A 23813-nucleotide genomic window follows, 5' to 3' on the forward strand; every position below is an offset into this window, starting at 1 on the left:
AGATGTGGATCTGAGTCACTGATAAGAACTCTGAATGCTGGTTTCCAAAATACAGACGATGAAACCCGGACCTGAAAGTTTAAGCCTGATTAAATATGACTTTTGTCTAAATCAAGTGATTAAATATGAATCTCAAGAACTGTCTTCTGACTAAGATGTCACAAAAACAAAAACTGTCATTGAGTTTATTTCACGATGTTGTCTAGATATGAAAGAACTTCAACATAAAATACAGCAGATAAGGTCTGATTGGTTCTGCACATCACATAGGAAGGAAGAAACTACTGAATTTTGCTTATTACTAGAAAAGAAAGGAAACAGCCGATGTGAGGAACTTTCCTTTTTGGCAGAAACTGTACTGCAGTGTACTGTTTGTCCAGCGTTTGTCAATCGTATTAATTGTGATCTTGATTTGTTACTCGGTGCGATTCAGTTAGGTTTTATTCGAATGAGATTTATTCGTATAGCGCAGGGGTCGGCAGCGTGTGGCCCTTTTACTGCTCTGTTGCGGCTCCATAGCAGAATTTGATTTTTAGGTGAAGATTTGACAATAAATGGTCCTAAACGCTGGCGTTAATGTAGCCTATGTCTGCTAATTCACCCTTAAACCCTGAAGGTTGGCGCACAGACTGCTGGTCACCATAGCAACAGACAACAGTCTTGCCTAGCTAGTAGCTAACGAAAAGGCAAAGAGAGAGATTTAAGATGAACATCGATAATTTGGGGACAAATGGACTTATTGCATTTATAATCACTCCAGCTGGTTTCCTGATACGTTTAATGTGCAATGAGTAACTGTCACAGACTAAAAAGTCACAAGTCAGCTTCTCATAGGTTCCACATTAAATGGTGCAGCTGTTACATTCTGGCACCTATTAAGGTGGAACAGGAAAATTCGAACAAGAAGCTGGCGAATGAGAAGCTGACTGCAGCCTTGTAAAAAGTCGAAAGTTGAGAGACATTTTACAAGAAACTGTTCTACTTTTGAGGAAAGTTTCCTGCCAGAGATGCGAGAAAGGCAGCTATAGCTGAGCTCAAGCTTTGAGCAGAGCAAAGTAAAGCTGCATTTTTGTTTACGTTATATTTTATATTTTTATATTAATTTATATTTATATTTTATTATTTTAATATACACTAGTACATTAGCACGTACCGCATTTTGCTGTCACTTGCATTCTGCTTTGCTGCTGGGCCTCATGGATTTTGGTATAAAACAAGCTCTCATAGCTTGATATTTTATCTATAGTGATACAGAGCATGGAGTAGACCAGAGGTACTCAGTCCTGGTCCTGGAGGTCTTCCACCCTGGAGAGTTCAAATCCAGCACACCTGGTTCTAATATCCAGATTCCTCTGAAGGCCTTCATTACCTGGATCAGATTAGGGTTGGAGCTAAACTCTGCAGGGTGGGAGGTATTCAGGACCAGGACTGGGCACCCCAACGATAAAAACTAAAGCCAGGCTGTAGTCGTATTCTTTATTAATGCCAGTGAAGTATTAAATGAAAATTATTAATCATTTGTGTACATGCCATGCACCCCCCTCCAATACACACACACACACACTATTCCCGGTTCACGTGCGGATTCTTATATGAGGCTCTCTGTGAGCTACAGTTGATTTGTAGGCCAGAGCAGAGGTCGAGCAGTTGGTTTCTGTTTGTTTTTAAGACTTTGTTTATATTTTCTGTATGTGATACTTGATAAAGCAAATTATTTATACAGTTGTTAATGGATCATTCTGCCGAATTGGTTCAAAGTCAGAGTTCAAAACACATTTTGGACTTTTACTTGGAATTTAGACTGACACCATTTTGCTTTCAGTGACCCTACACCATAATTATGTTTATTTTATTCAAAATAAATTAGTAAACATTCTGGTTTTAATGAACAAAGCAATCATGACACTACGGAAACTTTACCAAATGTTTCAGTAGCGATTGTTTTGGTAGTGACAATTTTAGCTCAGTTTGAGCAGGACTAAAAAATTCTAGCCAGAACATGACTAACTTGGATCAGTTGTGCACACAGAAAATCATCACATTTTTCATTAAAACACCAAATTTTGTTTAATTGGCAAAATATGCATTTTGGTAGAGACAGTTCTTAATGTTCCACACTAATTTTCAGGCTTTGGGAGACATTTACTAAAACAGTGGGTTCTGACTGCTCACCCTGTGGCCGTGAGGGAGAGGGATGCAGTCTTACTTCCTGCTCTAAAATGCAGGGGTGTGGCTAAAATGAGGCTATGGACTGAACCCCTGTGTGTTTCGGTGGTGACATGAAAACCTGAGACAGCATTTTTTAAGTAGTTTTTTTATTTGTATTTATACAAATACAAGTGTTTCTTGTTAAATCTCATTTTTTTTACTTCATCAAAAACATATTTTTACAAAACTTAAAAAAAAAATTATGCATTATTTTCAAAAGTGTAAATTTAGGGATTAGGGTTTTGGACAGACACTTCCCAATAGAAAATGAATAATGATATACTAAATATAAATGATGACTTGGTACATATCAAACTTATCTAATCTGCTATTATACATGTTTTTCTATGAAAGAATGCAGTAAATGTAGTAAATACATGTACATATTGTTCCTGTTTAACCCTTGTGTGGTGTTGATGTGTTTGTTACTCAGTGGTCTGGTGGACCCACCACATTGTTGTTGTTTTTTTTAATCAATACAGCCATAACAATTTCTGTAAAAACATCAGATGCTTAAAATATCACAAGTGGCCAGCGTAGCGTTCTCCTTTAGCAGCTGTAGCCAGTCAGCAGCCTGTCCATGTTGTCCACCCTCACACACAAACAAAAACACTAACAGCAGGCCATGTAGGAGGAGAACAGAGTGAAGTTCGTGTCACTAGCGAAAACACTCCACACTTTTATTCCCCACGGGTTCACCACAACATCACATGTGTAATATAAATGAGTAGGGGGTGAACAGTGTGAAGGCACTGAAAATGTGTTATTTTATATGTTCTTCACAGAAAATGAGCAACAGCCAAGGAATCTGAGGTTGAAAAATAATAAAAATTTGGTAAACATTGAACATGGGCCCCAGACCTAAACACCACACAAGGGTTAGTCAAGAATGGTGCAGTCCTAATGTAAGCAGGACCTTCTATCAACAGCATGCACTGCCCAGAATAATTTGAAAGTTCTGTTTTTCCCAAATAAATTTCTGGAGCAGGCAAGAGAAGAAGCACACCATGTGATTCATGCTGAATTCCTGGAGCAGCTGATTGAAAAATTCACAGCTCGCTTTGATGAGTTCACCTTCTCATGGATTCTTGAGTTCTCGAGAGGCGAAGCAAAAATGAAAAAGAAAAAGAAATGAGTTCATTGATCTGTAGGAAAACCTTGCTCTGCAGGAAGTTAAAGCTTGCCCATTTACTTTCTGTTTGGCTCAGAGCTGCAAAATAGAGGAAAACCTGATTGATTTGCGTAGCCTGATTTAAACTAGGAGTAATAGTTCTGTTACAACTAGCTTCGTTTATGGTATTCCAGTATTTCTGCACCATAGCTGTACTTTTTCGCTGATTAATTGAGTTCATTTATCTTGAGTGCATCTCTCCGAGTGCACAGCACCATCAAACTCCACAAGAAGTACCAATTTCATGCTAGCTAGTTAAAAACAATGATGCCGTTCTTACATAACCATCTCTGCACTGAGGCGTCAGTGAGCTACAGGAAAGCATTTTTGTTTGCTCATTTCAGAAATGACAAACATGGTTGCTTGTGGCTCCTCATCTGCATAATGAAGGTTCTGGTTCGCCGCTTGGTCCATATGTTCTGAGCATGGCACAGGAAAAGTGAGACACTTTCCCATGCATGATCTTCTCAATCCTCATTCCTAAGAAGGATCAGCGCTCTATCTCTGACTCCTGATCACCAGCAGAGATGAAAATACACTGTGATGGATTGCACCACCAGTTTCACTTGATCATGTATTATTAATAACATCATTGTGTTTTCTTTGGCAGAGCCATGCAGGAAATAAAGCGTGCTTGATAAGAAAAGCACATGATCGGGCCAGAGAATCCCTCATGTCGGCTCATATTTACACAACACAGCTGGCGAGTCGGTATTGGCTGTTACTGTAGGTGGGATGTTGTTCAAATATCAGGTTTATGGTTTCCCATGGCCATATACAGTGATCATAACTTGGAAGGAGCTGAAGGAGCTTGAGGCAGTTGTGTCTGAAGTAGAGGTTCATGGCTGGTAACCATTGTGCATTGGGCTGATAAGTTAGCTATACAGATGACATTTGTCAACCTCACCTGGCAGATAAGAAGCCATATGTACATGACTTCTGATTTGCCACATGTATTACTGCAAAGGCTTGGGAGAGACTTAAATAGGAAAAACAAAAAGAAACGTGGTGCATGTTTAATCCAGAATGTAAGAATGAATCTTTAGAGACACCAAATAAGTATGGTGATTATGCAAACATTGGCACAAGGGCTACTAGATGTTTTGGCAATATTTGGTATTAAAAGAACATAATTGTTTCCATGTGAACCAGCACAAACACTTGGTCAGGTTATATCAAGGTTACATGTGGAGTTTCATCCACGAAATCCATTGATGTTGCTGTGTAAAGGTAATTCTAATAGTCTGAAGACTGTTATGACAACGCAGTGACTCAAATGCAGAATATTTTGATCTAAAAACTATACACATCAGATACAGCACATTTTTTTGGGGTCCAGGTAGGGTTGTGGTAGCAATAGGGAAAGCAGAGAATCCCAGATGACCCTGTCCCCCTGCAACTTCCTCCTCATTCTGGGGGACCCCTAGCAGCTCCCAGGCCAACTTGGAGATATAGTCCCTGCTGCGGGTCCTAGGACGACCTCGGGGTCTCGTACCAGTAGGCCATGCTTGGTACACTTCCAACGGGTGGCAGCCAGAAGGCATCCTAATCAGATGCCCGAACCACCTCAACTGGCTCCTCTCTACTTTAAGCTCCTCCCCGATGACCGAGCTCCTCACCCTATCAAGTATAGTGTAGCTGTCACCCTGCAAAGAGAGCTTATTTCTGCCTCTTGTATCTGTGATCTCATTCTTTCAAGCATTACCCAAAGCTCATGACCACAGGTGAGGGTTGGGATGTAGATCGACTGGTAAACAGAGAGCTTTGCCTTATGGCTCAGCTCCCTCTTCACCACTACAGTCCAGTACATTACTGCTGCCGCCTGTCCCAGCCTGCGGCCGATCTCACAGTCCCTGTTCCCATCACTCGTAAACAAGACTCGAGATTCTTGGGCTACATTCATATTACAAGCCTTACTGCTCAAATCCGATTTTTTGCTCAAATCCGATCTCTCTGACATTCAAATCTCAGGTAAGTGATTGAAATCTGTCATTAATGTGAGCGAACCAGCGTCTTGAAATGATTCGCATATGCACATCCTACTCAGTAACGTCACGTGAACAAATCACACGCATCATCAGCAAACAAACGAGCAGAACGAGCCTTCGCTGCAAAGATAGTCAACTCTGATCAGCTCTCAGCTGTTCATTACTAGAGCGAGATGAAGGAGAAAAAGGTGAGATGTGTTGCTTTTCCATCGTTTACAGGCTTTAACTTCTGTTCGGCGCTGCTGCCATGGTAATGCTAATAGACGGTGCACGTGCAGTGGGAAAAAAGCACATGAATCCGATCTGAGCGTCACATTAAGGTCGCATGGCCACGAATCAGATACGTATCCGATCTAGGATCACATATGAAAGTGGCTCAGGTCGGATTTGAAAAGATCAGATTTGCACAGCCCTGAAAACATCAGATCTGGGTTACATTAGAGTAAAAAATCATATTTGTGCTACTTCAACCTGGTAAAGTGAACGTAGCCTTAAACTCCCCCACCTGGTCCTTTCCCTTCCCTGGAATGGATATTATTTGGATTTTTTGGAATTTGCACTGCAAAAAAAGAGAGCAGGAAATCTATCAATACAACATCCTGTGCTTCTCATGAAATGGTCAAACTGTGACATTATGCTGCATTCTTTCCATTCTGGAAAAGTGAAAGGAGAATGGAGTTTATCTGCCGCATTCCGGCACTAAAACGCTGTGAGTATGTTCCCACACAGCTAGGACCTCAGCTGAGTTCGAGCTGCTTTGGGAGATGCAGCTCTATACGTGACAAAGCACACAACAAACGGGGGGAGTGTCCTCAAGTGCAAGTACGACGTGTTTTGTTTGGTGACACTGGTCAGGCTGCTTTCCATTCTGGAAAAGTGAAAGTAGCATTGAGGGATCAGAAGCTGAACTTTAAGTACTTCCACATATAGTCATATGCAAAAGTTTGAACACACTCAAAGTTTCAGCTTCTGATGAAGCGATGAAGCCCTCACTGCTATTTTCACTTTTCCAAAATGGAAATGGATTGTGAAAATAAGTTAACACATCCTCTACAGGTATAAAAATTACATTTTTTTTTAACATTTTACTGAAATTTAGAGTTTAAAATATTGAAAAAACAAAATATATAATGGGCTATAGCTTTTGTACAGGCCACATTTTATAATTTACTTTTCCCCAATATGTTAGTTAATTCAGCAAATTAACAGTAACTGGTGCATTAAATTGTGCAGTAGTGTGTTCTCTGCAGAGGATGTTTTAACTTACTTGCACTTAGAAAATCAAAACCTGTCATTTGACCCAAACTTTAGCATAGCCAAGTTTGAACCCGTTTGAGCTGCTTTTGGAGAGTCTAATCTTTTTGATGTTTGCAAAAAAGTTCCAGTTGCTGGAAACCAGTGTTATCCATGAACTTGGATGTCATCGTGACAATAAAGAGTTCGTGTCACTAGCAAAAACTACAAAAATCAAGATTTCATCACTCATACACGTCCTCTAATTAATTTATTGCCATCTGAATAAATCTCGCTCAGTTGTACAGGTAATTCTAATAGTCAGGCAAGAAAGTCTCCTTTGCGTCTTGATTTGCACCAAACCAGAGCTGACTTGGGGACTGGGGTGATGAGCAGTTTTGGGAAAAAAACAATAAATATAGACTTTGTCATTATTTAAAGTCATGGGAATGTTAGTTTTCCTTTTGTCTTTTGTCTAGAATGGTTTCTGGGGCAACAAAGCCTTAAGGCCTTTTCACACTGAGTTTTAAAATCAGTGAGCTACAGGAAATGGCCCAGGAATTGGCTACAGGAATTGGCCCTTGTTAATCAAAGCTGCGTAGAAAAGAGCACTGATTTGAACATCCTCAGTACAAACTACTCTGCATCTGATTCAGGAAACTATCCTGCCATGATGAAACAAGCAGTGACTTGTGCACAATTGGTGAATCAGCTTCAGTGTGTGGAAATATGCGCCTGAGAACGAATACCTTATTTACATAGCATTTACAATGGACACCCAGTTTTTTTCCTATATATAATTTAAGCTCTAATTCATGCTGATGCTTGGATAGTGAGTCAATAAAACAAACTGATTCAGCGGTTCATACGCTAGTGGTTGTCCTCATAGACTGAGTTTGGGGTCAAGTGGGAGGTACACTGCACCCCCCCCTCCCCTCCACAGGCCAGAGGTTATACACATTTATAGTGTTAAAATTACAATGATTGAAAAGAATAAAATGTGAAATGAACAAAATGTAGCCTTTGGGTAGAGTGATATGATTGTGTAGTGTGGTTATTTTTATAGAATGGTGGCTGCTTGAGTAATTATATGCAGTATATGAATTTCTACTGTATTAAGTAAGCTATGTTTTATGTTTTCGGGAGGTGGTTATTTACTGTGTCAGTAGTATAAAGCTAAAGTCTTTATATGCAACGTACAGTCTCAGTATTTGTTTGTATTAGTGAATTGCTATGTGCACATAATGTTATTGACAATCATTTTCATTATTTAACTGCAGATTGGGCATTTATACAGATACTGTAGAGCTTCTAGAGCACTGCTGGAGTCAGTACTGTGTACTGAACTTTTTAGCAGAATGGGCTGTTACCTAGTGTCTGCGTCCTTGAGTCACACAAGCTAAAGGAAAATGTATGGTCACACTTTATTTGGATGGTCCCCTATAGATGCTCTATCAGATACTAAAATCATTAACAAACCTTCTGGTGATGTTCAGTTCATTATCAACAACATTATGGTTAGGGTTAGGATCAGAGTTAGGGATAGATTTAATAAAATCTTTCACACTGAACTTGATGTTAAGTTGCATTTAATGGATATTTAGTTAAATGTTACTTAAAGAAATACTGAGCATTTACAAAGCATCTACAGTGGACCATCCAAATAATGTGTTACCAAATGTATAACTTTGTTGCCATTACTATTAGACAAATCCTTTTCTTCTTCCTCTACATCTTCTTCTCACAGTCTCAGTGTTAAAAAAAAGCACATTGAACTTGATGTGAAGGATTCAGTGTGTTAAAGCTGTAAAAAAAAGCGAAAAGTATTGCTTATGATGCCATTTTACATGTGTCACAGCACTCTAGTGTGACTTTCACTCATGGGCAGCTCACTGCTGTGTGTAATTAAAACTAAAACTAGAGTTGAAGTGAAACAGAACGAATTACTCTTTAAATTTTACCATGGCTGTCGATAAACCAACCTGTCTTTCCGGCCCTAGATAAAAGCCCTTATGCTGACTCAGGAAGTCATGCCTGTAAGTCAGCATCAGGATGTAATATGGTAGTAGAGTGTCGACAGAATTTCTGGTAAAGTTCCAAGAAAGGGAGCAGACTGAAGCTTTCTAAAGGCTAATGAATGCAGTCTTCATTGCTTCCAATCAACTATGTTTTATTGGGCCGGATTAGATAATTGCTAAATAACTCCTTGGCTGCCAATCAGGGCCACATACAGAGGTCCTTATTGAAAGGTACTGACCTGATTTAGCAGTAATCGGTGCCTATAATCAGAGTGGTGCTTGGCTTCTCTCCCTCAGGCCTCCATAATGACCGGCAGCGCTCTGAGTTTGGGAGTAGAGGGCAGCAAGGCCCACAGTGAGTCGCTCTCCCAGCCCAACATCAGCCCTCTCAGGAAGAGCCCGCACCTGCACAACGAGACCAAGAGCAAAAGCACACTGCGCATGTCTGAGAAGACCTGGGAATCCCGCCGCATCAAGGAGGAGATGCAGGAGATCCTGTCCCCCACACCGCTGGAGCTGCACAAGGTCAGTGGCACATGTCCACATAACCTTCACAGAGTAGTCCTGACTCCTGAGGGACCTGCATCTGAGCTGTGTCATACAGCCAGATTTTGTCTGTTCTACACAGAAACCATACCCTGTTTTTAAGGCAATAGTTTGACCAAAAATCAAATATATACCTTTAATATAATCACTCAGCTTGTAATTCACTGGAGCTATGAGGCTAATGTTGCTAACGTGCAATGGTAATCTTAAATCCCTCTAATTTGAATCATGCTAATCTTACAAGTCTGACCTCTGAGAATCTCATGCATTTTGTTCCTTGAGGTCTCCAAGAACTGCGTACATTGACAGGAAAGGGCCCTTTGACTGACCGTCAGTTAACCTACCATACACTATGTCAGCATGAGGTGTGGGGGCGATTCCCAAAATTCAGCTACGACCAAAACAAACCCAAACATGTGAGGGTACCTTACCTAAAGCTACTAAAAGCTTCACAGAGCACTCTGGAAAGACTTCAAAATATGTTGTGGGCTGAACTTTACAAACATTTTTTGTCTGGTGATTATATCTCGCTCTGAAAGGCTTAGTAGAGCAGGTGACTACATGCAAAGAATGATAAAACTTGCTAGAAGTGTGATTGTAAACTATGCCTTAGTCACCACCCATCTATGCAAAACCGTGTGATAATGCAGTCTTAGACAGACTTGTTTAAGCTGTTTCTGGAGCTGTATGGCATAAAGTTATCTATAAAAAAGGACAGTCAGTGCAGCAGTAGTAGCCATGTAGAAGTCTAAATATTCAGTGTACCTTTGTTTATTTAATGAAGATGTTAAACTTCCATTGCTTGTTAGCTGCATTAGCCTCATAGCACCAATGCAAAACTTCTGATTGACTGCATTTGTGGTAGAAAGAAACTTCTGTCAGATTTTTTGTCAAGATGATGCTGTATTGATACTCACATTCTATGAATTGGCTCCAAGTCTGAGTTGAAAACACCTTTTGGACTTTTAACTGACTCATATTTTAGACTAAAATCCTTCTGCTTTGAGTGACCCTGTGACTTAATTATATATGTTTTATTAAAATAAATGATTGTTTTGTTAGTGACAAAATGTTCAATCATAACACTGATGAAACCAAATGTTTCAGTAGTAACTGTTTCAGCTAAGTTTAAGCAAAACTCAAAAATGCTAGCTAGTACATGACTAGCAAACAACAGTTGTACACACAGAAAATCATTATATTTTCATTACGCACAAAAAAGGTTTACTTGCAGAAGTGACAGTAGTGGCAATTCTTAATGTTTCACACTGATTTTCAGACTTTGGGACATATTTTCTTCAAAACAGTGAGATCTGCTCACCATGTGGTCATGAGGGACAGGGATGCAGTCTCTCTTCCTGCTTTAAAATGCAGGGGTGTGGCTAAAATAAGGCTCTGCCTATGAAGTAAAACTGTGTTTCGGTAGTGACATGAAAATGTGGGATTTTAAATAGCATTTTAAAATAGATTGTAAAAATTAAGCTTGTGATAAATCTAAATCTTTTAACTTCACTTTAAAAGAAATCAAGTACATCTTTTGAGGAGCAACATTGAAAAATCTACAAAAAAATGTAAGTATGATTGTCACAAGTGTAAACTTAGCGGTTAGGGTCACAGACATAGAAATCACCCTGTAAGTGATGATTTTGTATATATTAACCTTTTTACTCTCTCAATTAATGCCTTGGGTTTAAATAGATCATAACCCTTGTAAGCTTTAAAGGTCTGAATACTGGATGCTATTTCTAAATGTTTTTTAAGATGGGACTGCAGTTTTCGGTCAAATAGTCCTTATATGAGTAAATGATAAACAAACAGCACCTCAATCTGAAGTGTCGAGAACGATGTATTCAGCAGCTTTGCTAAAATGCACCATCTTCTTCAGGTGACTGTGATTAAAGACCCAGAACGAGATGACTTTGGCTTCAGCGTGTCGGACGGTTTCTTGGAAAAAGGTGTGTATGTGAACATGATCCGGCCTGAGGGTCCAGCAGACCGTGCAGGACTCAAACCGTACGACAGAATTCTACAGGTACCAGCTCTCCCCTTCACGCATACCCTCATGTGATCTTACTGTTCCGCCTACGTAGTTAAATAAAAGCCTGTGATTCCTCTGCTCCTCAACTGCACCACCTACACTATATTGCCAAAAATATTCGCTCGTCTGCCTTCACACACGTATGAACTTGAGTGACATCCCATTCTTAATCCATAGGGTTTAATATGATGTCGGCCCACCCTTTGCTTCAACTCTTCTGGGAAGGCTTCAACTCTTCTGGGAAGGCTTTCCACAAGGTTTAGGAGTGTGTTTATGGGAATTTTTGATCATTCCTCCAGAAGCGCATTTGTGAGGTCAGACACTCTTGTTGGGCGAGAAGGTCTGGCTCGCAGTCTCCGCTCTAATTCATCTCAAAGGTGTTCTGTCGGGTTGAGGTCGGACTCTGTGCAGGCCAGTCAAGTTCTTTCACACCAAACTTGCTCATCCATGTCTTTATGGATCTTGCTTTGTGCACTGGTGCGCAGTCATGTTGGAACAGGAAGGGGCCGTCCCCAAACTGTTCCCACAAAGTTGGGAGCATGAAATTGTCCAAAATCTCTTGGTCTGCTGAAGCATTAAGAGTTCCTTTCACTGGAACTATGGGGCCGAGCCCAACTCCTGAAAAACATCCCCACACCATAATCCCCCCTCCACCAAACTTTACACTTGGCACAATGCAGTCAGACAAGTACCGTTCCCCTGGCAACCGCCAAACCCAGACTCGTCCATCGGATTGCCAGACGGAGAAGCGCGATTCATCACTCCAGAGAACACGTCTCCACTGCTCTAGAATCCAGTGGCGGCGCTTTACACTACTGCATTCGACGCTTTGCATTGCGCTTGGTGATGTAAGGCTTGGATGCAGCTGCTCAGCCATGGAAACCGATTCCATGAAGCTCTCTACGCTGTTCTTGAGCTAATCTGAAGGCCACATGAAGTTTGGAGGTCTGTAGCGATTGACTCTGCAGAAAGTTGGTGACCTCTGTGCACTACGCGCCTCGGTATCCGCTGACCCTGCTCGGTCATTTTATGTGGCTGACCACTTTGTGTCTGAGTTGCTGTTGTTCCCAATCACTTCCACTTTGTTATAACACCACTGACAGTTGACTGTGGAATATTTAGTAGTGAGGAAATTTCATGACTGGACTTGTTGCACAGGTGGCATCCTATCACGGTATGACGCTGGAATTCACTGAGCTCCTGAGAGCGACCCATTCTTTCATAAATGTTTGTAGAAGCAGTCTGCAGACCTAGGTGCTTGTTTTTATACACCTGTGGCCATGGAAGTGATTGGAACACCTGAATTCACTGATTTGGATGGGTGAGTGAATACTTTTGGCAGTATAGTGTATATGACTGCTGTAATCGCTGCATACCATAAACTTGTTCAATATATTAGCAAATCCACCACAACCTACAAAAGCCCAAGGAAATAAGATTGTGTCAGATCAGTGGGAACTGGAGTCCAATAACACTTTCTCCTGTAGCTTTAAGAGGCTTTATTGATTGCAGCTGGTTTCAGTGCATTTGTTCTCACATGCTGTAAAGAGGAAATTCAACCCAGTGCTGTTTCAGACCGAGCTCTAACAACATTTAATAAAGTCTGCCTATTGAAGTTACCAAAAGAGCCATAAATACTCACAGTAAAAAGAGGTCCAGCGAGTAGATGTCCAGCCAAAACGTGAGATATTTGTGGACAGTTTTTTCCTCTCCTTTGCGGTTTTATAGCCTTTGCAAAAGAGACCACAGGGCCGACATTTGCAACCATAATGTATTGTTAAAGTCAGACTGATTTAACTTCTAGGATCCTCTGAGCTGTTTACTTCACTGATTTCTGGGCCACAGTCATGAAATTTTAGCTGACGATTAATTATCATATGAATAATTGCAATTAATAGTTTGTCTTTTTTGTTAATTTATTCACTGATTTTTGGTCTTTGGGACACATTTACTACACAACAATGGTATCTAACTGCTCACTGTGTGGCCATGAGGGACAGGGATGCAGTTTCACCTCTTGCTCTAAAATACATGGGCATGGCTAAAATAAGGCTCTGCCTATGAACTGAGAGTTTTTCAGTGGTGACATGAAAACATTTTAAAAATAGTTTTTTTTAATCTAAAAATTAAGCTCATGATAAATCTAAATCTTTTAACTTCACTTTAAAAGAGCAACATTGAAAAATGTGCAAGAAAATGTGAGTATTATTGTCACAAGTGTAAATTAGGGGTTAGGGTTTGGGACAGACACCTCCCAATAGAAATGACCCTGATTTTGTATATATTAACCTTTTTTTTGTTACTTTTTCATTTGTTTTAACTATTTATGCAAATTAGTCTTCTCAGTCGTTGAAGTGAAATGTTGCCTGTGGTTATGTCTGGCCAAAAATTCAATTCATACATGATGCAAATGTAGTCAATTGGCCAAGGCTTGTTTTTTCTCTGAAGTTGTCGTAGTTAATCACAGTGTCCTAGTTAATCTGATGACAGAGGTGTGGCATGCGCTCGTCCCCTGGGCCCTGATGACAGCCATAAGAGCCAGCAGGAAGGCGGGGCCCAAACTCCAAGCCCAGACGAAACCCTGCAAAGACGGCAGGAAGAGGATTAAATCTGCGAGGGAGTGGGGGGCGGCACGCAAGTCCCGAGCCCCACTTCCTGGGCACCGCCTCCAGTCCCGCTGTGAGGCCATTTTGATTTGCCTTTATTCAATCCAGGCGGACGAGCTGCGGAATTGGGGGGTGGCGACAGAGACGCGTGAACACCTTTAAAAAGAGCTCATTGTTCCGCCTCGCCGTCACCGCCCCCGCTCTGGATCTGGATCGAACGTAAAGTGGAATGAAGCAGCCTCGCTGTGGAACAGGAGGCGGGGCCTGGGCGGCGGAGTTCAGGACTCGCATCTTGCCTTCGTGCCTCTCGTGGCCGTCTGCGTCGTCATCCCCTCTTTGCTGGCTGATGTCCTCCTCCCGCATGTCCCACAGCAGTGTTCTGGATTTGGGCCCCGCCGGTTATCGCGGCTGTCATCTGGGCCCATGGTACGGGTGCATGGCACAAGAGGTACTGTTAAAAAATATTGTATTTGATTGCATTAATTAAAAATATCTGAGCCGATTTTCATTCCACCGACTGAATGGCCACTAGGGGGCCTGCAGAAAAAGGCTATGGATTGCATTGAACTTGATGTGAAGGTTGCACTGCGTTAATATTCACATCGTTTTTTCCTGTCCAAAAAATGTACATGGTGTGAATAAGCCTTTGCAGTTTGCTCGATGCTGCCCTGGTAGCTACAAGCTTCTATTGCTTCTAAGCTCCAGTGCAAAACTAAAGAAGCACTTCAGATACCAAATATGTCTTTGTTGATCATCTACACTTGTGATAAGGGGGATTCTGTCTGAATCAAAAATCAAATTTATCCAAAAAAGCAAGTTGTGAGGTGTGAAGATGTTATTAAAGCATGTTTATCGTTCGTATCTATGTCGCCTCCCCAGGTGAATCATGTCCGGACGCGAGACTTTGACTGCTGCTTGGCCGTGCCTCTAATCACAGAAGCTGGTGATAAACTGGAGCTGGTCATCAGCAGAAACCCCTTAGCTCAGACCAATGCTGGTCAGCCAGGTATGGGTCAGCCACTTGACTGCCATTCCCTCTCGACCCCTCTAGCCCATACCCGCGAACATACGACCAGCACCATGGACCTGTGACAATACACCAACCTGGGACTTGATAGGACAACAATTATAAACCAGCATCACCAAGAACTGTTGGACACTCCATTCATAGCAATGTGAAACATCAGTGGACGGCGATGAGACTGTGTGTTCAAGAAATACAGCAAAAGGTTTAGGCTTCTGTTATAAGCAGTGATTTGAGCCAGTCCTCTTAGAGAAACCAAGACTGAGGACCACTGAAAAACAACACAAACGAGAAGTGTGAACAAGGAACTCAACCCAGTCCAGCGCTTATGGAGTCGTCTGGTTTTTAATGAAAACAAATATTCTTTTCTTGTCCAACAGCAGAAAAAGAGGAAGAACCCTGGATCTCTTTTCTACTTCATTGTGAATAGTGTTAGCATTTCGGTGATGTCCGTCCCCTCTCAGAAAACAGAACCTGGTCATCGATACTGTTTTCATTAAAGCGTGTATTTTTCCACTCTGGCGAATGGCTGAGTCACCAGAAAAAGGACAAGTTGTTTGGTTGGGCAAGACTGAAAATTTGTTGGGCCATGTCCAGCCTGACCCAACCCTGAAATCAGCCCTGACAGACACACAGTCAGTCACATACTCTGAGTCTCTCTCTGTCTCTCTCTCTCTCTCTCTCTCTCTCTCTCTCTCTCTCTATCTCATGCACTCACTCACTCACTCATTCACTCTTTCTTTCTTTCTCACTTTCCCTAACGAATTCTCTCTCTCACACAGTCACTCATTCAATATTTCTTTTTTTCTTACTTTCTTTCTTTATATATATATATATATATATATACATATATATGGGGTCCAAAAGAGATCACTTAAACTGAAAAATAAACAAAAAAGTTTTAGAGTTTTATCAAATTTCAAACAAAGAAAAGTTTTGATAAGTAAGTAAGAAATATTTAATAAGAAATATAAGTTTTTTCACCGTTTCTAAGTTTGGAAAAGTGGATTTTGACCATGTTAAGACCTGTGTATGAAAAAGTCAGATTTTTTTTTGTTTTATCTCTTCCATTGAAACTTTGAAACTCTCAGATGAATTCGATCTACTCCTCAGAGGCTTTTGCACAAAATTGTGGAGTCCAGCTCGAAAAATTTTGTACTGAATAAGAAAGGAATGCAAAACAGGAACATTTTTATCAAGGGTCTCAAACTTTTGGACCCCATTGTATGTATATATATATTGCAGTCTCCATATCTCCCTCTCTCGCTCTCTCACCCTCCATCTCTCTCTCTCTGTCTCTCTCTCCATCTCTTTCTCGTGCTGGACTAAAGGTGAAAGAGAACAATGTACAAGAAGACTGCCTGCTGCTTTCAAGCGATCAGCCTAAAACTAGACGTAACAAAGGTGCTGTTTGATTCCTCAACAAAGACTTCAGAGGCGTTTGATGTTGATGTAAGGCAGTGGAATTTCTATTCCTTTATTTGACAGAGGTGGTACCAGCGTTTTGTTTTGCTTGTACAAGAAGACATTCATTTCTCACAGCTCTGGCCTTGCGCACTTCCTCAAGCGACTGTGTGAAACGACGAGCTGCAAAAAGAAGAAACAAACACAAAGTCCTCTTTTGTTCTGTTTTTTTTTTTTAAATGCACTTTCTTGGTTTGCATGAGACACTTTCATTCCTTATAAGCTCAGCTGTACAATCTGAGACACACTTTAAGGAGAAAAAAGAAGAAATCACAATGTACGAACGCACATGCACAAAACCTGCTTTGGGGTTTGATGCTACATTTTTTGTTTTTTTGTTTTTACTACTGGATACAGGAATAGATCTCCAGCTGCTCTTTCTTCCCCAATGCTGAGTGTAGCATCTAAACCAGGGGTGTCAAACTTGTTTTTGGTAACAGGCCGCATTGTATTAGGTCCGGTGTCAAGTGCGTCACCAAAAACTAAATCAGATTACTAGGCTCATAATACAACAGCTCCTCATAAATATGTTTATTTTATAGTCGTCTGAAAGGTTCAGTCTGAATGAACAAACTGATCAAATAAATATCACCTTTGAAATAGTTGCTTAAAACTTGCATGCAACTAGATTGCGCTTGAGCATAACGTAAAGCATCCTGCAACTCACTTGAAACTCAGTCACAACAGTTGCAAGCAACTCAACGTAGTCAAACAGGTTTTATGAAACAGCCAATGAAAACGCTGATAACAAGTCACATGATCACACCAAACATACATACTTTAAAACGACTGATTTTACTGGATCAGTGGACAAGAAAATAAAACAGGAGATGGTTAACCGGACAGTTAACTAGCAAAGTAACTGAATGTATTGTGTGTAACTTGATTTTATTGGTGCTTGTAACTGCTAAGTTGCATGGGAATTATGTTGCAACTCACAACATGCAACTAGTTGCATGCAAGTTTCACCATCTAAAGCTAGCCTAAAGATGGTGCAACATTAGATTCTGAGAACTGGTCATCTAGGGTGGCCACTTTTATGACATCTAAAAATGTATCTAAATTGTTCAGGACATTTGCTTTCTACAGTCTCACCTGTGCCGCCCTGCTGCCCCAGTGTCCTCTTATTTAAAAAAAAAAAAACAGAACATGGTCACCCTAAGGTCTTCTTTTATCTAACCTCAAAGAGTGCAAAGGATATGAGAGCATTAATATTTCCCTTAGAACAGAATGTTTGATTCACAAAAATGTGAGCGCTATCGACTGACCTATCTAACTTAAGTTATCTGCAACCTTCATTATTGTCAGACATCATAATAACATTTTTTAGCAAATGCACTAACCTAGGTTAAGTTTAGCTTACCTTAGAGAGTTTCATTAATAGTTTTGGCATTGAACTTCGTGTATGGTCTTCGCTATAGTCCAATCCAAGCTTCAAGACTGAAATAAAAACAGCTCCCCCCTCCAGATGACCGGGATCAGACTTTATACATTCCTTTGAAACACCTTTTCCTCACCTAAGAACTCAGATGAACTACTGCCTGCGTTCTCACTGCAAGTTTGTTGTAAAGTAGCACTTGAAGATAGCTGCTAATCAGTGATTGTTTGAGCATCACGTTATTATTATGGTCCAAAATATGATTTTAATTTAGAACATGGATTCTAAATTCATCTGGCGTGCCGGATAAGAACCAGGCTGTTCCACCAGGCCGTAGGTTTGACACTCCTGGCTTATGCCATTCCCATATGCCATGTGTGCTCAGACCTCAAGGGTACATTTCTTCCCTTCACAATGGGCTTTGTGGCCAAGCCGTCATTTGGCCGCTAAAGCTTGCCAAATATTGTAGATGTTTCCATCCTGTTTATTTTCGTCTCACCTTCCTGAAAAGCACCTTGTCATATAGTCAGCTCACGTTTTGTCCACACACAGGCCCGGCTCTCTCAGAGGTCGAGTCTCAGAGGACGTCCTGATTTGAGGTCTGCTCGGTTCAACTCATTACCTAATTAGCAAGCTGCTCTTGAGAGCATTAGAGCAGACAGCTCCAAACTGTGCAGTGTAGCTGTACTGCTGGCCCGAGTTGCACCAGCTGTATGCAAATGATTAAAGTTGGGTCTTTGCTGAGGCCTTAGTTTAAAACTGTCATTCTACTAAATTTGGTTGCACCACCAATCCTTAATAAATGTCATAGCTAGTTAACACATAGCATATGCAGTAATACAAAGGTGAATGTTCAATGTACAACCCCATTTCCAAAAAAGTTGGGACGCTGTGCAGAATGTAAATAAAAACAAAATGCAATGATGTGCAAATCATTTAAACCCTTTTTTCATTGAAAATAGTTCAAAGACAACATATCAAATGTTAAAGCTGAGAAATTTTAGGGAATTAAAGTTGTATAATACTAAAAATACACCTGGTGGTTGATTGGCCACAGGTCAGTAACATGATTGGGTATAAAAAAGCATCCCAGAGAGGCTGAGTCTCCATGAAAGACTGCACGATCAAACAGTGCAACAATTCAAGAATAATGTTTCTTCACATAAAATAGCAAAGGACTTTTGCTTTTCATCATCTACAGTACATAATGTCATTAAAAGAGTCAGAGAATCTGGAGAAATCTCTGTATGCAAGGGACAAGGCCAAAAACCAGTATTTGCTGGCCGTGATCTTTGGGCCCTCAGGCAGCCCTCCATTAAAAACAGACACAATTCTCTAGTGAAAATCACTGCATGGGCTCAGAAACACTTCTGAAAACCACTGTCTGTGAAAACAGTTCATTGCTGCATCCACACATGCAAGTTAAATGCAAAGAAGAAACTACATTTACATTTACAGCATTTGCCAGACACTCTTATCCAGAGCGACTTACAAAAAGTGCTTTGTCTATCTAGAGAAAGTATCTTTGCTAGTTACCAGTAGGTTAGAGAGAAAGCTGGTCCTGAGCTCAGATACTGCTAGAAACAAAAAGTCCCTATTGATACCCAGAGAAAAAAGGAACAGAGTTAAACACAGCGCAGTGCAATACAATACAATACAATACATTTAATAAGTGCAGTACAGTACATTACAATGGATACTTAACTCAGTGCTCATTTAATTCTATAATCCTCTATAAACAGGATCCAGAAATACCCCCACCTTCTCTGGGCCCGAGCTCATTTAAAATGGACTATGGTGAAGTGGAAAAGTGTCCTGTGGTCTGTAGAATCAACATTTGAAATTCTTTTTGGAAATCATGGACACTGTGTCCTCCGGGCTAAAGACCACTCAGCTTGTTATCAATGCACAGTTCAAAAGCCAGTATTCATGATGGTATAGGAGTGCATGTGCACATGCTTTTACTTGTTGCAATAGACAAACAACACCAAACTGGATATTCCATTGTTTTTTATGGTGCTGCAAAGAGTTTCCCCAACTTTTGTCACCTAATACAGCAGTGGAATATATTGGATGTTGATTTTTTTGAGAGCCTGGGATGCCAAACATTTCGTTGTTGAATTCCAGACAAACCCAGTGTTCTACAACAAAAAATAAAATAGTACAGAACATCCTCGAGACTTTTGCCACCTTAAATCAACAGTTGACTCTACTAAAACTCTCCTCTGATGCTCAGTAATGCGGTCATCATCCCAACATTTGCGTAGCTCCATTCCGCCATCTCTTGCATACAATGAGACATGCATTTTTTTTTTCACTGCAAACATGTGAATTAGCTGAAACTTAACAAGTCAAAAAATCTTGCTTTGTGAAGGAAGGAACTGTGAATATTTAGTGGCAACTAACCTCAATGTAAAAACAAGTTTGTGTGGTGCATTAATGATGTGCAAACTTTAACTTAACTATAGGTGGCTGGTGCAACCAACATCAGGACCAAAATGAAGAAAACCATTTGAAACTACAAATAAATAAGAGCACGTCACTGATCATAATGAAACTAATGATCAGTGTTGTCGTATCCGGGTGATGTGTGACTATATTAAGCCAGTGAAAGATGTTTTGTTCATAACTTGTAACATCTGACTTCCAAAACCACCAGATGGAAGCGTCTCAATGGCAGTATGTCATTTTTATTATGTCATCCCAGACCAGCTAAGGCACATGAAGCTGGACAGTTGCCTAATAAAAAAAAAGCAAACGTCTCTTAGATGCCAGGCGTGTGTGTCACCATCAGCAAAACGAGCCAAAATCCAGCTACGTCATTGTTTTTCAGGAAGATTGATGCTGTTCATTCGCTCATACTCTCAGACCCTGCTCCTGATGTGGTCTGTGCATTCCTGACCACACTTTTCGGCCCTTGAATCTGGTCCCACCCATGCCAGAACGCTTTTCTTCTGCAATTATCTGTGGATTAGGTGGAATTATTTCCTCACCCTGCGGTCTTAACCCCAGTGTTGGAAAGCGCAAGCCAGATCTATTTGTAATAAAGTAGAAAGCGCTCATTGTTCCTGGAGACATTCGGCGAATTCATGCCGGAACAATTGCCGCCTCTGTTTGAGAACCATCATATTGGGAGTCTTCCCAAAGCTTACCCCCTACATTTTTTGTCTTCTTGTTTTCCCCTTTCTTTCCTTCCCTCCCTCTTCCTTTTGCTATTTTGTTTCGAGGACAAGGTTTCGTCTCCATGTTGTCAGCCTAGTGTTCACATTTGCTTAAGTCCAGGACACTGACCAGACGCTCTAAGACGGACGTTTTTACCCTTTTCTCTCTTTTCATAACCATGACAGTGTTCCATGTGAGTATTAAGTGTGCTATCCATAACACACACAAAAAAAAGGATAAAGTTTTTATAAACGCAATATTCGAGCCCGAGGTGGGCTTTGAGAATTTTACAAAAGCTTTATAAAGCTGTACTTGTGTTCATCCCTATGCATTTTTGATTCTGAATTAATGTATGCATTGATATTGTGTATTTTTAAAGTGTGTAATATTAAAGGTCTATTCTCTGTATAGTATTTTTATATGACCCTCTCGCCCCACTGTTCCCCTGAGTGCAGTCGAAGCACAGTGGTGAAAGAGAATAAAAAATCGGGTTTATTTTGGTTCGGATGGATACATATGTTGATATACCTTATCGATAAAGGATTGTGCTGGTGACACCCTTTTATAAAGAAGAAAAGAATAAAGGAGAAAACGTTCATGATACGAGTCATTATTTCAACAGCAGTATGTACACTTGTGGCATGTGCCAGTCCCCTGGGCCCCGATGATGGCCGCGAGAGCTGGCAGGAAGGCAGGATCTGAACTCCAAGCCCAGATGAAACCCTGCAAAGACAGCGGGGAGGGAACGAAATCTGCGAGGAAGTGGGGCTTGGGACTCGCGGGCCGTCCCCCACTCCCTTGCAGATTTTGTCCCCTCCCCGATATCTTTGCAGGGCTCGGAGTTCAGATCCTGCCTTCCTGCCGGCTCTCATGGCCATCATCGGGGCCAGAGGATGGGCGCATGCCACAACGCTATATGTCCAAAAGCATCTTATAAGTGAATTCAGCTACTTTATGGTGCTGACTGCTTCCTTCAGTTGTGCATATCGTTGCTGTCGGAACATAACCTTGTATCTCCATTTTTGTCGTTTGTGAGTTTTTGGCATAATTTGAAAATGTTGTTCTTTACATTGTATGTAAATTTCATGATAAACAGACCAAATTAAATGGCCCAAAATTACTTGAAAAAATGTCTGGTTCCATTGACTTGCATTCAAAGTAAAGTATGTTTTTTCCTTCTCCTATAAAGTTATTATTTTGAAGATACAAGGTTTTGTTCCGACAGCAATGATATAAACAGCTTGTATAATCTCCATAGAAAGCTCACCATGTCCAATGAATAGTGTTGGCTAGAGGGGTATAAAGCCCCTCAGCATTGGCCTGTGGAGCAGTGGAGCTGTGTTCTTTGTAACCTTTGGGATGAGTTCGAGTGTCCAAAACTGATCATCCAACAGCAGTACCTGACCTCACTAATGCTCTTGTGACTGCAATCAGATCCTCACAGCAATGTTACTGCAGCAAAGAGGGACAAATTCCCTATAAATACCCTTCATTTCAGAAGTAACAGATGTCTACAAACGTCTGGACAGATAGTGTGCAAGCGTTTCACCACCCATTGCTGTTATTTTGCCTGAAGTATTTCTAGACTGCTGGGTTTAGGTTTAGGCCTATCAAAGTGATACTGTATTATGTTTCAACAGTATCTCAGCTGAGGTCCGTCCCTATGTTAATGAAATTATGTGGTTTCTATCATTCATCTCAGTTGCTTCTCCTTAGTCTGATCTCAGAACACTATAGCTAAGATCAGCTGAGCTGAGTAGAGCTGGAAGATTTCAGCTGCCATTAATTACCACTTTACTTTGCTTCCTACAGATGAGCTGACAGACTGTGTACCAAGTTTGTGTCGACTCAGCCTTTTAGACAAATGACCAAAATGTATTTTTTCAGTACTACCTTTAATCAATGACAGATATTTAAAATAAACCACAATAATTCCAGTAATAAAAGGTTCTGTGCAGATTTGTGATGGTACTAAAGAAAAATGAAACAGATTTTTCTGTATTATTCAGAAACAAAGTCATTCAGAGTGATGTGGTGTAAAATGCTCTTTTCTAGAGTAACTTAGAGAGTTGGAATTGCTCACAGTGGTGGTTATGGGAACCAGACATCCACCTCTAAAAGCTCCCTTAAGAAAGGATGCCTGAGACATTGTGTTTATATGCACTTAATAATCCAATAACTACAAAAAAATCGGATTTTGTCAGTAATCCGATCAACACGTTTACATGCGCTCGCATAATCAGATAATGGGAAAACTCCAAGTCTACGCGAGTCAGACAGTAATCAGATTTCTGCTTTACAATCAACGAGTAAACTCAGAAGAAGACGTGACGTAATGTAAAACTCAAACTTCATGCTGCGGCTTTTTTTAAACCATCGCACCACTTTACCTGAAGAAATATGAACATACATCATCTAGAAGATAAAGAATATTTAAATCCTTCATTTCATCAAGCATGTATTTGGTTTTAGCGTCACCCAGAAAGTGCTTATTTCTGGTACCGCGTATGTTTTTGCACACGCACAAACTGAGAAATCCGAAAGAAATGCATGTATGCATACATGCACTGAGAAATCTGATTACTGAGCTAAAATCCAGCTCTCTTTATCTGATTTCTTAATCAGATTTCTAGACCTTACTCCGATCTAAGAAATAGGAGTATGTTGTTTACATGACCATTTGAATAATCAGATAACTGCAGAAATCCGATTATGATTGGATTATTGAGTGCATGTGAACACAATAATTGTTTTATGATTTTTGGTCTAAAACATTCCAGTCCATTCATGGCAGAGGGGGCATGTACAGCAAAATAGTCCCCAAAGAAAAGGTTTTTTTTCAGATTTTCCACTATTTTACGATCATGAACACTACATATAAAAACATTGACGTCTCTAATTTGCAAAGTCATAAAAGTGACAATTCCACACAGAGTTGTTATGCTCAGAAGAGGAAGTAACTAAGGCAATGTGATAA

At 40.6% G+C, this 23813-nt stretch overlaps 1 protein-coding gene across 1 annotated transcript in view; it reads left to right on the forward strand.

Annotated features, from left to right (window-relative positions):
* grip2b (glutamate receptor interacting protein 2b) overlaps positions 1-15529 on the forward strand; it is a 196387-nt gene extending 180858 nt beyond the window's left edge. Inside the window, exons 22-24 of the mRNA XM_036559923.1 lie at positions 8916-9143; positions 11050-11196; positions 14688-15529. Coding sequence (XP_036415816.1) covers positions 8916-9143; positions 11050-11196; positions 14688-14900 — 588 coding nt within the window. The 3' untranslated portion in view covers positions 14901-15529. The remainder of the gene's footprint in view (positions 1-8915; positions 9144-11049; positions 11197-14687) is intronic.
* The last annotated feature ends 8284 nt before the right edge of the window (positions 15530-23813 follow it).

The sequence above is a fragment of the Colossoma macropomum genome, unplaced genomic scaffold, assembly GCF_904425465.1.
Source record: "Colossoma macropomum unplaced genomic scaffold, Colossoma_macropomum, whole genome shotgun sequence".
NCBI classification, from domain to species: Eukaryota; Metazoa; Chordata; class Actinopteri; order Characiformes; family Serrasalmidae; genus Colossoma; species Colossoma macropomum.